The sequence below is a fragment of the Pholis gunnellus genome (genome assembly GCF_910591455.1).
Source record: "Pholis gunnellus genome assembly, chromosome: 19".
Classification (NCBI taxonomy): Eukaryota; Metazoa; Chordata; class Actinopteri; order Perciformes; family Pholidae; genus Pholis; species Pholis gunnellus.
Genome location: NC_136546.1, coordinates 17,870,321 through 17,883,865, shown reverse-complemented (window position 1 = coordinate 17,883,865; position 13,545 = coordinate 17,870,321). Strand labels below are relative to the sequence as shown.

At 45.5% G+C, this 13,545-nt stretch overlaps 1 protein-coding gene across 1 annotated transcript in view; it reads left to right on the top strand.

Annotated features, from left to right (window-relative positions):
- Positions 1-13,545, top strand: part of plcb1l (phospholipase C beta 1-like) — a 104,654-nt gene that overhangs the window by 52,688 nt on the left and 38,421 nt on the right. The window contains 6 exon segments of the mRNA XM_079180849.1: positions 4,084-4,224; positions 4,478-4,557; positions 6,808-6,861; positions 8,708-8,783; positions 10,246-10,346; positions 11,155-11,321. Of these exon segments, the coding sequence (XP_079036975.1) occupies positions 4,084-4,224; positions 4,478-4,557; positions 6,808-6,861; positions 8,708-8,783; positions 10,246-10,346; positions 11,155-11,321 (619 nt within the window).

Genomic DNA, 13,545 nt, shown 5'->3' with positions numbered 1-13,545 from the left:
TACGATGTGGCTAATGTTTAAAACATGCTCTGCAGATGCAGCGTGACCCTCTTAAATAAACGACTGGAGAGGGAGTCGTTTTAGGATTAGCTCTGCTGAGGGTGAAATGCTCCGTATAGACTCTGTGACTCATACTGGCTTCTAAAGAAGAAAGCGCATGTAACGGCAAATAGGCGCGCACAAACACACACAAAACACACTTGAACAAACCCCTTCACGCAACAGTAAAATGACATAAAGGTAATTGACTAAATCCAGCCACCACTACAAATCTATGCCCACACACGGGTGCGTAAAAATGAGAAAACACCCGTCTGCACAGTATATGTGTGGCAGAATGAGCACATCACCCCCCCCCCCCCCGGCTTGATATCCCATAATTTCCTTCCAAATGCCCGAGGCTCTTTTCTGGACCCACCAGCAGCGTCTTGCCGCTCTGTTAGTTAACAAGGCGAGCCACCGGCAGGAGAAAGCCCCGCTCGTAACCCGCGGTGCTGCTCTGCAGTGTCACAGCTCCATGCGTTAACATGCCCTCCTTTGAATACTGATGTAAAGTCGTTTTGTAGCTTTCAAGCCCTCCAGAGGTTATGTTTATCTCTACCTGCGGTTCTCTGGGGTCGAGACGGCCATAATTGGGTGTTTTGTTGGATGAAGGGATTAGCAATTCATGAGGAGCGAGTAAAAGTGCGAGGTCACATGAGGTGACGCGCAGCAGATGATGATAGTATCTGACTGTTTACATCAGGCTCCAATTGCTAAATGTTGCTTATATAAATCGTACAATATTTAATATTTGAGTCCCAAAAATCTCAAACCCCGTGAAGATGAAGCTCTGTGCTTCATTTCACAAGTGCAGATGCTTTAAAAGAAAATGTAGCGTGAACTGCTACAAACTGCACAGCCTGGCAGGGTCAGCGAGAGTGCAGCCATCCTCAAGATGCCAACCAAGATGGCTTTTTCTTTTCTTATCTTTTTTATAACACACTAGTCTGTGAACTGTACGTCTTGCGAGAGTTGGCACATTACGGGGGGGGGGGGGGGGGGGAGTTCTTCTGCAGTATCTGGGACATCGATTTGTACACCAGCCTTAAACGAGGCACCGTTCACTTATTAAAGCAGCTGTCCTTGACGTCTAATCAATTATTTCAACTTGTCGCCACCAGCATATTTATTTAAGGAAACGCTTCACAAAAAAAACACTTCTTCCTTTGTGAAGCGTTGTCTTCTCTTTAAAGTGAATCTGTTGTTGGGGTCGGCTCAGGTTTTTCATTCCTGGCATCACATCAGTGGTGCAGCACGTTAAAGTGTTGAGTGGCATGTGTGTGGGTAGTTGGGCCAACATCAATCATTCATATTGACATTTCCTTTGATGTGATGTCCCTCTGTGTGTGTTTATGCCCACACACACACCATCATTCATACATGTGTGCATCTTGATGTATTCCTACCGTGCATTTGTGACCGTGTGCGTCCCAGCTGGCGTGCGTTTGAGTTTAGACATGTGCTGTGCTGCAGGTTTAACGACCTGAGGCGCGGCCCGGCCCGCCTTTGCCAATCTGAATCCTTTTCCCTTGCGCCCAACGTGAGTGTGGTTTGAGTGCACGGCTGATGACAGGTGGGGCCTTGTGACACACTTGAGGCAGGAAGAGGAGCTCTGTGCATTTCGACGGGCTGCAGCTTCACCTGAATGCTAAGTGACTGCGAGGAGCTCCGGCGCCCGACACACTGCAGCTGCTAACGTGCGCCACGTATGCCTGAATGAACACACGCACGCTCAGACGACAGCAGCCGTTCACACGAGTGGTCAAAGACTGTGAAGTGTCCTCTTGCTCCAACCACGCCGTCATCCCAAATCACATCCAACTTTTAGGCTGCTTGGCTCTAAATCTCCCATCTTTGTGGTGACTGGGTCCTCAGGCATGCCTCCCAACGGCTCCCACAATGCACCAGCACAAATTGCATTTCACTCACATGGCCGAGCCCACTCCTCTCATCTCTCCCGTTCTTCTCTTTTCATGGCTTTGCTTCTTTTCCTTTTCATTTCTCCTCCTCCTCCTCCTCATCCTGTCCAGCAGGGTCCACCCCCCCCTAACATCAGCTCTTTTCCTCCATCATAACTGCCGATGTTTCTCCGGTTTATGTGCTGTGACCGCCTGCAGCTCCCTGCGCTGGCTGCGTAGAAGGAGATGAGCTGTATGTTCGGCTAATGGCTACATGTAATGTCAAGGCAGTACCAAATCATATTGACGTTCAAGCTCTGTAATGAATGAAATATGCATCTCGCTGTCGTCTCGTCTCTTCTCAGAAGCCTTTCATCTTCGGCAGCATGCCAAAGCCTCCCTCAAAGGTTTCTCGGGCATTGTGTGTGTGTGTTAGCAAATTGAAAGTGGCTTTTTTACGCTTTGATTGATGGGGCTGGTGGCATTCAGATTACGTAAATGGACGCTGATGGATCCCCGTTCAAATCAGCACTTTGGTGCAATTGATTGGTGGTCAAGCCCAGCGTCTCGCAACTCCAACCTTATACGCGTCAATCCCAAAACACTGGGAGTCATTTTTGCGATTTGAGTTGTGTCTTCTTCTCTTCTGGAAATTATAGTAAGGCATATTTCTTTTAAAGTAGCTCTCCATGCTGCCATTCTATTTGCCAGAGGGGAGAGATTCTTCACTCGGGGGAAAAATGCATTGCCTCAGATAAGTTCAGCGTGATAATAACGGGCGCCACTAAGCCGCACAATTTGATTGGAGGGCGTGAGGGACGTGTAGAGGACATTTATCAGCGTGACACAGGACACAATGCTCTTTGTTTGATTGGTTAAATTAGTGGGAGCTCATTTGCTTTCACTGCAAAATCCTTTCCAGGGCTTTTTTTGTTGTGTTAATTAAGCCGGAAGAAACCCGTTTTGTATGCTGCTTGCGCACTGGGCCGCAAAGGAGAGAAACAGATCATTGTTATTCCTCTCTTGCGCCTCAGAGGCTAGTTTTTTTTTTTTACACCAATCGCGCCAAAAGATGAGCTGCTTCAATGTGTATTTGCTCAAATTTGTTTGGTTTGGTTTTCCTCAGGGAGTTACCTTCGCTGAATGCAAATTCTGTTTCACCGTCTGTTTCATTTAACCTGCTGAGTTTATTTGATGAAGACAGTTACCTGGAATTAAAGTTGTATTCAATATGAAAAGTGCTTCGCTCGCGGTGAAGATAATATCCTCTAATGAATTTGCAGTACTCGAACACAGCATCCTCGTGGGATCCTCCTAAGTTATGTGAATCCACTGATTATACCTGCTTCGCCGTGCATTGGCTGCTCTTCCTGGTGCCGTGTTCCACAGTCAAACTGTGAATTTTATAATATAAATGGGAGGATGTTTTCCAAACTGAAAACAAGCTTGAAAGCAATGTTTGAAAACCACTAATCTCTCAGGATTTGTAGAGTTGTACTGGGGTCATTTATAGTAAATATCCCCATAAATCCCCTGCAGATATTTAGTGCCGTTCTGTGCTTTGAAAAAGTCTAAATATTCTACCAGAAAGCTCACCGGTGTCGTTCCTTTAGCATCAGTACAAACCTCCAGCCTCCTTTAATTAGCTTACACTTGAAATGTCTCCTATCATAGCGCTGCACCTTGTTTGCTGCCTTCATAGACTGCAAAATCTACTGGGGCTGCAGCGCCTCACCTCGCTCCTCACCTCGCCCGGCCTCAGACAGCTGACCTCTCATTAATCACATAAATCAGCTGGCAGACAAGGTGCGAACTCCCAAATGCTGGCAGGTCTCGCTTTCAGTTCAGTGCATTCAGAGGGCTTCTTGTGAAGCAACATTAAACTGCAAACCCATGACACTCACTTCCTTGAAACAAAGCGTACCTTGTCTGTTTCATGTCATTTGCCTTTTTTTGTTTGTGCTGCCAGGTTTTGGATGCAGGTTCAGCTGAACTGTATTCCATTGTTGTAAAGCTGGGCTGGTTTACTGTCGAAGCTGTTGTGACATTTTTGACAAAATGAAACTTTTACTTGCTGACTTTCATCGTTTTGATCTTGGTCAATAACGCGCTTGTTGTGTCTCGTTTGTGTGTCGTTGTTCAGGAGGCCAAGCTGCGCGAGCAGCTGGACATTAGCACGCTGGCGGGGAAGATGGAGAACAGGATGCTGACGGTGGTGAGCGGCCCCGACATGGTCAACATCACCTACCTGAACTTCATGGCCTTCCAGGAGGAGACGGCGAAGGTAAATATTCTGCACAAGAACAACAACAAAACAATTCATAAGCCGAGTGTTCCATTTATGGAAATGTTTCCTTTAAACGAGCAACAGCGTGTTTCCGAATCCAAGTGGACGTTATCAGCATATCCACATGAGCGAACTAACGTCTTCACTTATTCCCAACAGTACTATCAGACCACCACATTCCAACCTCTCAGCACTTTGGTTTGCACTTGACTCTGTATGTGTGTGTGTGTGTGTTTCTTTGTTACTGCAGGAATGGGCGGAGGAGCTGTTCAACCTGGCATCCAACCTCTTGGTACAGAACATGTCCAGAGAGGACTGCCTGGAGAAAACGTAGGTCATCCGCACTCACAAGCACACAAACAATGTAAACCTCCGAGAATAATGTGAAAATTCAGTCTGCTAGAAACAAAACAAAAAATGTCAGTCACCACAAGTGTCACATCAGCATATGAGGCTTGTGTAAAAGAAACAATACAATACTTACGTTAACTTACAAATGCAAGCAAGAACATATTTATAACACGCACATAGCTGCGCAGAGCATGCAATAGAACATCACAAACCCTGCAGCTAACACACAGACACCTTCATGCACAGACCAAGGTGGGCTGCACTGCACTCACACACACACACACACACACACACACAGGAGGTTGCTTTTCACAGCTCCCACAAGGCCGCCTGGGGGTTTGAGTTTATAAAGGTCATTTCACCTCACATCAATGGAGAGAGAAAACAGACAGGAAGGACGAAGGAGGATAAATAAAACAGCTGGTAATATGTATAAGTTCGTGAACCCGACTCGGCTTCTCAGTGCAGGAGTGAGCGTGAGACAGCGTGTGCGTGCGTGAGTGTGCCTTCATAAGGAAGCCTATATTCCTCCTGCATTGATGACATGATGACAGATCCTTAAAGAGGCCGAGTCGCTGACCTGAAATTGAGGTGGAGTCAACATGTTAAAGAGGAGTCACCGTTCCTTTGGCTCCAGACTCTTTCATAAATCACCCCGAGCCCTCATCAGTGGCTCTTTGTCCAGTGAGACAGTTGTCATCAATCGACCTCACACCACCTGTGATCCAGTGCAATAACCGAGTCTAACGGCCAACAGCTCCGCGCTCGCATTGATCCAATTGGAACACCCACGCTGACCTATGGCTCACAGCTGATTTATGCGAGCGCTGAGTGACCGAGCGAACCAAAGAAAAATGAATCTGCCGCGTTGCATTGAGAGAATATGCCGTATGCTGTGCTCGGTGACAACTCCCAGCCGTCTTGATGTTTATCAGTAAACAGAAGCCACTAACTCGCACCCCTGAGGAGTCTAATTGACTTATGAGACAATAAAAGTTGCCATCGACCAAAAGTACACAGAGAGATGAATAGAACTGAACAGAGCAGGTTTCGCAGTCACGCTGGTTGCTCGCAGCAGCAGCAGTTGTTGTTGTGCACCGCTCGCTTACCAATGAGTTCTGTGTCATACCACTACTACAGCATCCACTACTACAGCATCATCTCCACTGATGTTGGGGTGTAGGTGCACGGGCAATGTTCCCAGCAACAGGAAATAAAACAGTGGCTGCTTGCTGCAAGATGTTCTTTTGAGATCAATGGCGTACGTCTGAGGCCACTCCTTGGATAAAAGGTTGCCTTAGTGTTAGAACGGCATGCTTAACGATGGGATGACCTGTGACTAGGCAAGAGCACTTTACCTGTCTGTGCTTTGTCGTTTTATGCTTAGCATTTCATCCCATTGCAAAGATTAAGTGGCCGTTCAGAAACAGGTCTTTTGTGTGTAACTGCAGGTGAATTAAAAGTGACCTCGCCTTGGCTCAGCATTACCTAGTAGTGAGGAGAGAGAAAGTGAGAAAGACAGGGAAAGAAGAAGTGGTGAGCAAAACAGAGACAGATGCAAGAGATCTGTTTTCCTGTCTTAATGAATAATACAGGGAGTTGTAAGGTGATGAGGGCATCAAGAAACACACTGCCCCCTTCTTTCCTCGCTTTAGTGATCAAATATTGTCAACTTGCCTTTTCCCTGACAACATTTTTTTCAAACCCAGTTTTGTCCCCGTTAACCATTACAGTCATCGGTGACTTTGCCCGTGGCACCCGGCCTGCCCTATGAAGTGGACACTGTAATGGATATTAATTATTAGCCAGCAGCCACTTAAAGCCCAGCCTGTAATGACGGCTCCTGTTGCAGCGAAGCTATTTATAGCCCAGGCTGCGCTGCCCGTGTGTTGCTGCCGCACGGCTCTGTGCTGCCAATGCCAGACTTCCAGGCATTAGCCGATCGAAACATGTCACGTAAACACAGCCCGAATATTCATGGCGTGCTCAGAGAACCGTTCACATGCAGGCCCGTCGCTCGCTTCGGCGTTGCGGAGACACGAGCGAATTGGCATGCACTCGCTCGCAGACAGACATGACGAATGTCTGTGTATGTCACACATGTGAGCTCAAGCAAGCACATACACACACACACATGAATTAAATGTCTGAGCAAATACATTACTCACACACAGACAAATTGTTGATTTCATGTTGTGTGAGGTGTGTTTGTGCTTTTGTCCAATGCAGATACACTCGGCTGAAGCTGCAGCTCAACCCTGAGGGGCGAATCCCCGTCAAGAAGTAAGTCTCTCTGACTCATCCTCCTCTCCCCAGCCGCCTCTCCGCTCTTTTGAATCAATGCGTAGCTTCCTCTGCCTTTTCTCATTACTATGGTTATGTACACGCTTCAGTAGACACACATTCTCTGTGTATATGTTTGCTTTTATTGAAATATGTTACCTCTGCATTCTGTCGTAACAACACCAGCTTTTTCTTCTTCAGCTCTGCAGTAAAAATTCGCTCCATTATGTCTTCTGTTGTTGCTTTTTCTACATTTAAAGAGTCCACACTTATGGTTTGTGCGTGTGTGTGTGTGTGTGTGTGTGCGTGTGTGTGTGTGTGTGTGTGTGTAGGATGCCCTTAGAAAACCCCATTTATATCTGTCACTAACTTCAGCTCAAAACTGCCAAAGTGTGGGAGAATTTCCTTTCATGAATTTCACTTATCTGGGAGTTTTGTCGTCGGCTCATTGAAAATCCAGCTCTCTCCGTCTCCATTAGTCAAGTTGAGCTTTTCAGGCAGTAACAGTGAACTCCTGCGATAACCTCGTTCAGAGCCGCAGAGTAAAACAGTGGGTGTCAACGCAGAGAGGCACTCCTTGCCGTTTAGGGAATTAACCTCTAGCTGGGAGGACGTGTCAGCTTGACTAATGTCAGCTTGACTCTGCTCTCCCACTGAGCTTACAGTACGCTCTCATGGGTCTGCACAGGAATACCTCTGCATCTAATTAAAACAGGCTGCGGCCAACGGACACAGACCCAAATAGCCAGATAGCCAAATAGCCAGTCGTTCATCGCAGTACACCTCATTTAAGTCTCCCTCTGAACTCAGAATGACGGACGAGGCATGTCCAGAGAAAACCGTGTATCTCCAAAGATAAATAGAAAAAAATCAAAAACACAGTGGGATATCTAAAAAATACACAGTGTCACAACTGAAATGATGAGATGTTTTCACAGGCTCGCAATCACACACACACACACACACACTTCTGTGTTGTGGAAACATCTTATCCGTATGTGTTATGTTTATTTACACAAGACAAAAGCGTAGTTTTGCGACTGGAGAGATGGGATGTGTGGAGTCATAAGGACTGTCTAAGAAATGTGATAACGACAATGATAATGGTCATTGCAATGTCAATGTAACGATAATAATATGAAGCGATGACCACAATATACATTTATGTGCTCATCTTTGCAAACATGTCTGGGCTGATATCGTCTTTTTATAAAGGATTGCAAACATCGTCACTTTTGATGTACATATGGTTTTGCCATCTGGAGTTGAGACAGTGTGAACAGCAGTATTCACATCAGCGTGTTCTTCTCATTGTCCCATTTACAATAGAACAAGTTCATTAAATGCAACTGTACACTCTTTACAGCGTATGTGTAAATATAATAGAAACACCTCTTGGTATAATGAAATAGAAACCACCAGAAACTACAGCCTCCAAAATACACAGAAAAGAGACGCAGCAGCTCTCCAAAAAAACAGGGTGAATATAACAAAAACATTCATGAATAAAGCATTTATTGCAGGGCTGTTGTATTAAACTGAATTGGTTTAGTTTTCCCCCACATTGTCTCTATTTCGATTATTTTTGCATTCTGCATATATTACAGTTTTATTTTTCATCTTGGCGTTTCCTTTGTCTTTTTATGTCATTTTCCCTGCACGTTTGCGGTTGTATTGTCTCCTAATTAGTTTATTGTTTTTCCTTCCATCTTTTTCACTGTTTGCTGCAACAGAACTTGCGATGAATTCGCCAGTATGACACAGAGGATCAGAGTGAAAACTCCGCTGTCTGTGTGGCATTTTCTGTGATTACTCATGCGGGTGTGTTTTTTGTGTCCCCCCGCAGTATCTTCCGGATGTTCTCAGCAGACAGGAAGCGAGTGGAGACGGCCCTGGAAAACTGTAACCTTCCTTCTGTCAGAGTACGACACCAAAATACTGAATATCTCTCCCTCTCATGACTCTGAACCGGCTCCTGTCCGTCCCTCTGTCTCTGCCTCTTATCTCAGCCTCCAAGCTCTTTCATCCTCTCCATCCATCCGTCAGGCTGTCCTCTCACCATTCAGCTCATTCTTTCTTCTCCCGAAACAGCCGCCGATTGATGCTTCGCTCATTTGTTTGGAGCCTAATTTTCTGGATGTCCGCATGACTTCCCACTCAGAACCGATTTATCCTTGGTTGTAATGGAACAAATAGACCCAGTGGGAGCAATAGAGACGACAAAAGCTGTTTTATCTTTACTTCTCACCAATATCACTAGAGAGTAGCTGCCCCCGCCACGCATAGGGGTCTAAACAGCCCCACCACACAGCCAACAATCTCCACATTCCAGCAGTAGCAATTTGCATGTTTACATGTGTGAAGATGCCTGTTTAATGCGGTGCTGAAACATATGCACGTACAGTAGAGCAGATGCACCATAGCTGTAATGAATGGTTCCAGAATACAAACAGAATGAATACATACACACACGATAATTAGAAACACACACACACACACACACACACACACACACACACACACACACAGAACAAGCTATACGTACAGTAATTAGCAGAGGGAGAGAGAGCAGGAGGTAAGAACGTGTTGCCGTACGACGGTCTGGTGGGATTTGCTGTTGTTGCAACGCGCAAGTTAATTACAGCTAAACGGTAGTGCTGTTAATCCCTCAAACACACACACACACACACACTCTCAGGGAAAAGCACACGCACAAGGGAGCTCGCACCGAGGCCTTCAGAATGACTCGAGTTTTGGCAGGGCTTGACCTCCATCTATCCCCCCCTCCCTCTCTCTCCCTCTGTGCATCCTTCCTCATCTCTTTCAGTATTTGGTTCTGCTCTGCTTCTTGCTGGCACAATGCTGTCGCCTGCTGCTGAGTTGCACCGTATCTTTATCAGACCCGTTGGCTCTGATAGCTCCATGTCGGGAGCCCTGGCCAAAGTTATTTGCATTTTGAAGTTTATAAGCGTTTAATGGCTGCCAGAGGGAGACTTTAAGGTTTGGGTCAGCTGTAGAACATCCCATAGGATGAAAGACATGTCTTGACTTGTGCACATAGAAAGATCCATCCTTGCAGCTCCATCATCCAACTTTGAATCCTTGCACCCAAGCCACAGAAAAGTAAAAGAGACTTAAGAGAATCTTCCTGCATGAGGCCCATTGTGTGCAAACGTCACAGCTGCCTATACGCACAACCTGTGATGGTCTAACACTACATTGAAAATAGAATTGTAGCAGTACTAGTGGATCGATTCTGAATTTACCGATGCTATAGATTCTATCCATGAGGACAGCTTCTGCCCCGTGATGTGTGAGTACAGTATGTTTGTGTATGCGTAGGCCGTGTACGTATGTGACCATGTTGCTGTTTGTCTGCTGCAGAACGACTCCATCCCCCAGGAGGACTTCACTCCAGAGGTCTACAACATGTTCCTGGCCAACATCTGTCCCCGGTCCGAGCTGGACCACATCTTCTCTGACGTGTAAGAATGTTTCCCTCAGTTGCATTTGCCTTTAAAAAAAAGGTCTGTCGGGCATGCGGGAGGGAGGGCATTCTTTGAGTAATAGAAAGAAAACTAATAAAAATAAGTTTAACAATTTTTTTAAAAGTATGTCAGGAAGTAATCATCTTTTTCAGCCTCAAAAGAATGCATTAATTCTTTAGTTTAGACAAAAGGTTATTTGAAAAACCCGAAACAATGTGAGAGTGATTCATTTAATATTGTTTTTTTCACAGCCATCTGTTGCTCGTTTCAGACCAGCAGCGTGACAATGGCTGCCATCCTTCATAGGGCAACCTGTTTTTAACCGTTAAGAGTCGTCGCGAGCGGTTGATTAGTAGAGAACCGTGTTGTAATGGCCCCGGCTGAGCCTGGCGGTGTGGCCCCCTCGCGCCGTGCTGCAACCGATGGCCCCCGAGGGACTCAGACCATCGGCTGAGGCAGCAGGCCAAGCCTACTCCAACTCATGAATCTATGTTTTAATCTCAGTTAAGTGAGATGGCATGGGAGCCAGGAGGATATGGAGATTATAATTTAGTGGAACAGGCTGAGATATGAAAGGCGTTTTAATCAAATCTCATAATTTACTCGACACAAGATTTAATCCTCTGCTCCTTTGCGCTTCTGTTGCTTTCCCTCTCCAGATCTCTTTGCTGCTTTAATTACCGCCCCCCCCCCCCCCCATCATCTTCTCCTCGTTACACTTTCTCGTATTTCTATTTTTGAATTCTGTTCTTGTGCTCCCCCCCCTGTTTGCTCCCTTTTTGCTTATCCTCTGCTCTCTTCGCAGGGGGGCTAAGAGTCGTCCGTACCTCAGTGTGGAGCAGATGACAGAGTTCATCAACAACAAACAGCGAGACCCTCGTCTCAATGAGATACTCTACCCTCCTCTGAAACCAGAACAGGTCCAGGTGCTGGTGGACAAGTATGAACACAACGCTCCGCTGGCGCAGAATGGTCAGTGGCTCAGATACTGTCAGTACGAACACAAGAACACAAACACAACGAACACATAAACACACACTATTTACACTTCATGAATAGGTTAAGACATGTTAAGACATTTGACCTAGATATACAAAACCTCTTCCGACCCTACCGCTGACCTCGTACTCCAGGCCCCACCAACAATGAATCTGGCAGGGGTGTTTCCATAGCAATGCTGCTGCCTGGTGTCCCAAGCCCTCAGAAAGAGAGAGAGGACGTAGCGGGGTGCCAAGGAACGGAATGTTAGAAGTCTGTAAATAACACACACACGCACACACACCAAAATGTTTAACCCACTCCAAACACAGTCAAGCTTAACAGAGGATATTCCCTGCCATTTGAGTGACAAGAAAAGTATTACAAGAGTGGAATCCTTGAGTGGAAAGAGAGGGTGTGTGAAAAGAGTGAAAACAGAAGAGAGAGAGAGAGAGAGAGAGAGAGAGAGGGAGGGAGGGAGGGAGAGAGAGAGAGATGCTGGTGTGTGTGTGTGCTTCATGAGAACTTGAAGAAAAGAGCAAGTGACAAACGGAGTGCAGCAGAGAACCTAATTGGCACTGTTGTACTCAAATGTGTAGATTCATGTGTGTTAACACGTCTGTTAGGGAGTCGTATACATCTTCCTCTTGACTGCTCCTGTTTTGTTCATAGTGTAATTCACAAATCTTGGCAAAAAAAACAACAACATATTAGATTCATAAAATGCGCACAGACCAATGATTTGATTGGTGGAAGACTAAGAGGGGCTGCCCCCTTGGTGCTTTGGTGTGATTAAATTGACTAATCAATTAGTCAGAATGAATGTTGGTCAACTCAGAATTTCTTTGGTCGAGGGCAGTAAGAGGGCAATAAGAGCAGCCTTGGTGACCGAGAGAGCTCCGTGCACTGCAACTTAAAGCCAAACTGTAGTTTTAGGAGTTAGAGGAGAAGTTTGATACCGCTCTCAAAAAACTACAGCCAGTTAGCTTAGCTTAGCTTAGCATAAAGACTGGAGACAGGTGGAAACAGCCAGCCTCGCTCTGTCCAGAGGTAGTAACAAAGCTCGCCTACTGGCACCTCTAAAGCTCTAAAACGAACACGTTATATCTCTTTAGTTTAAGCTGTACTTCAATCTTCCGGTCGTGGGGGGGGGTGTAACTATTTTGCGGCCGGGAGCAGTTGCCAGGCAACCAGTAGGAGTTTGGCAACTTTTGGTGTTTGTGTATTTGATTTATTCTGTGTATGTGTTGTTAAACTGTTGAATCATGTTGGCCCCCGTTTGCATGTGTCGCGTCTGCAGGTAGTGTCGTCTGTCTACGTGTTAAAACTTAACATCAAAACAATGATAGTGAAAGTAAGGATGCACGTGTTGGAGCGTCAACCAGTGCCCTGGAATAATTCACTAACAAACTAAGATGGATGAGCGCAGAGTATCCAACACTCCTGGACACGTTGTGCGCTGTGTCACGCTGCCAAAACTGGAGAACATCTCACTCCAGATATCCGGCACCGAGGTCGGCTGTGTGCCAATTCAAATGTGATCTCTGCTGGAAAACAAAGTGGGTGACCACAGTCTGTCTCGAGCAAATCATCGGGGTGTTTCTTTTTCCATTTTGTAAAGCCGAACCATTTTGAAAATAATGGAAACAAAATAATCTATGTGTATTTGATTAGTTTATACTTACCCAGTGTCAGTTTATTCCCCCCTTCATGGCCTAGAAAGCACCAAAAAACGGTCCTAAAGAGTTGTAGTCAGGACCTCTCGTATTAATGTTGTTCTTATCGAAAGATTAGATCTGTGTGCTCAAACATTTAAATAAATAGGACTTATTGATTACATGATATTTGTGTCCAGCCGATCAATACACATTGTGCCACTTGATCTGTAAAATGTTCGCACTGCTCTATCTCTATAGTAGCATCGTTGGATTATTTACCCGCATACAAGCTGTTCATGAAAAACCTTTGTCACTACGCTGCAGGTCTGTAGTTAATAAATGTTTTAATATATATTTACGAAATATTTGGAGAGCAAACAAATAATCTGGAGGCTATTATTAAATGGAGGTTCTGCTTTCAAATTAAAAAATGCTAATCGTTGGTGCCAAGAGAGGCTGTTTATCTAAAGACCTGTTCAGTGGATCATTATTATGCCGATCACATTTGCACATTTTATTACTGATTACGCTGAAACTAAATTGACCCTGAACTGGCTTAA